Source organism: Eimeria tenella, genomic scaffold (genome assembly GCF_000499545.2).
Source record: "Eimeria tenella Houghton genomic scaffold, Eth_scaff1872, whole genome shotgun sequence".
NCBI lineage: Eukaryota > Apicomplexa > Conoidasida > Eucoccidiorida > Eimeriidae > Eimeria > Eimeria tenella.
The window spans coordinates 4,597-5,008 of NW_013541711.1; the positions used below are offsets into that span (position 1 = coordinate 4,597).

General features: G+C 60.9%; 1 protein-coding gene across 1 annotated transcript in view; it reads left to right on the forward strand.

Annotated features, from left to right (window-relative positions):
* ETH_00035645 (uncharacterized protein) overlaps nucleotides 1-355 on the forward strand; it is a gene marked incomplete at both ends in the record, with an annotated part of 906 nt that extends 551 nt beyond the window's left edge. The window contains one exon of the mRNA XM_013373989.1: nucleotides 10-355. Within this exon, the coding sequence (XP_013229443.1) occupies nucleotides 10-355 (346 nt within the window). The remainder of the gene's footprint in view (nucleotides 1-9) is intronic.
* Nucleotides 356-412: the final 57 nt, after the last annotated feature.

Sequence of the window (412 nt, forward strand, 5' to 3'; positions counted from 1 at the left end):
CCGCTGCAGCACAAGGACAACGGTGAAAGCAGCAGCAGCAGCAGCAGCAGCAGCAGCAGCAGGAAGCCGACGCTGCTGCAGGCGTTGTCGGAAGTGCCTGAAGACTTCGGGCTCTTCAGCAGCAGCAAAGGAGGAGACGCGCTGTCTCTTTTTGTGAAGAACGAGAGGCCAGCAGCAGCAGCAGCAGAAGCTGCTGCTGCTGCTGCTGCTGCTCCTAACGACTGCAGGCCCTTCACGCTTGGGGACTGGGCAGGAGACGCAGCAGAAGGGACAGAAGCAGCAAAAGGAGATGTGGCAACTCGGCAAGCAACTCTTGTCTCCTTTTTGCTGTCTTTGCTGCCGGAGAGCAGCAGCTGTGGGGTCCTGGGGGGCCCCCTGGACTCTGCTGCTGCTGCTGCTGCTGCAGCAGCAG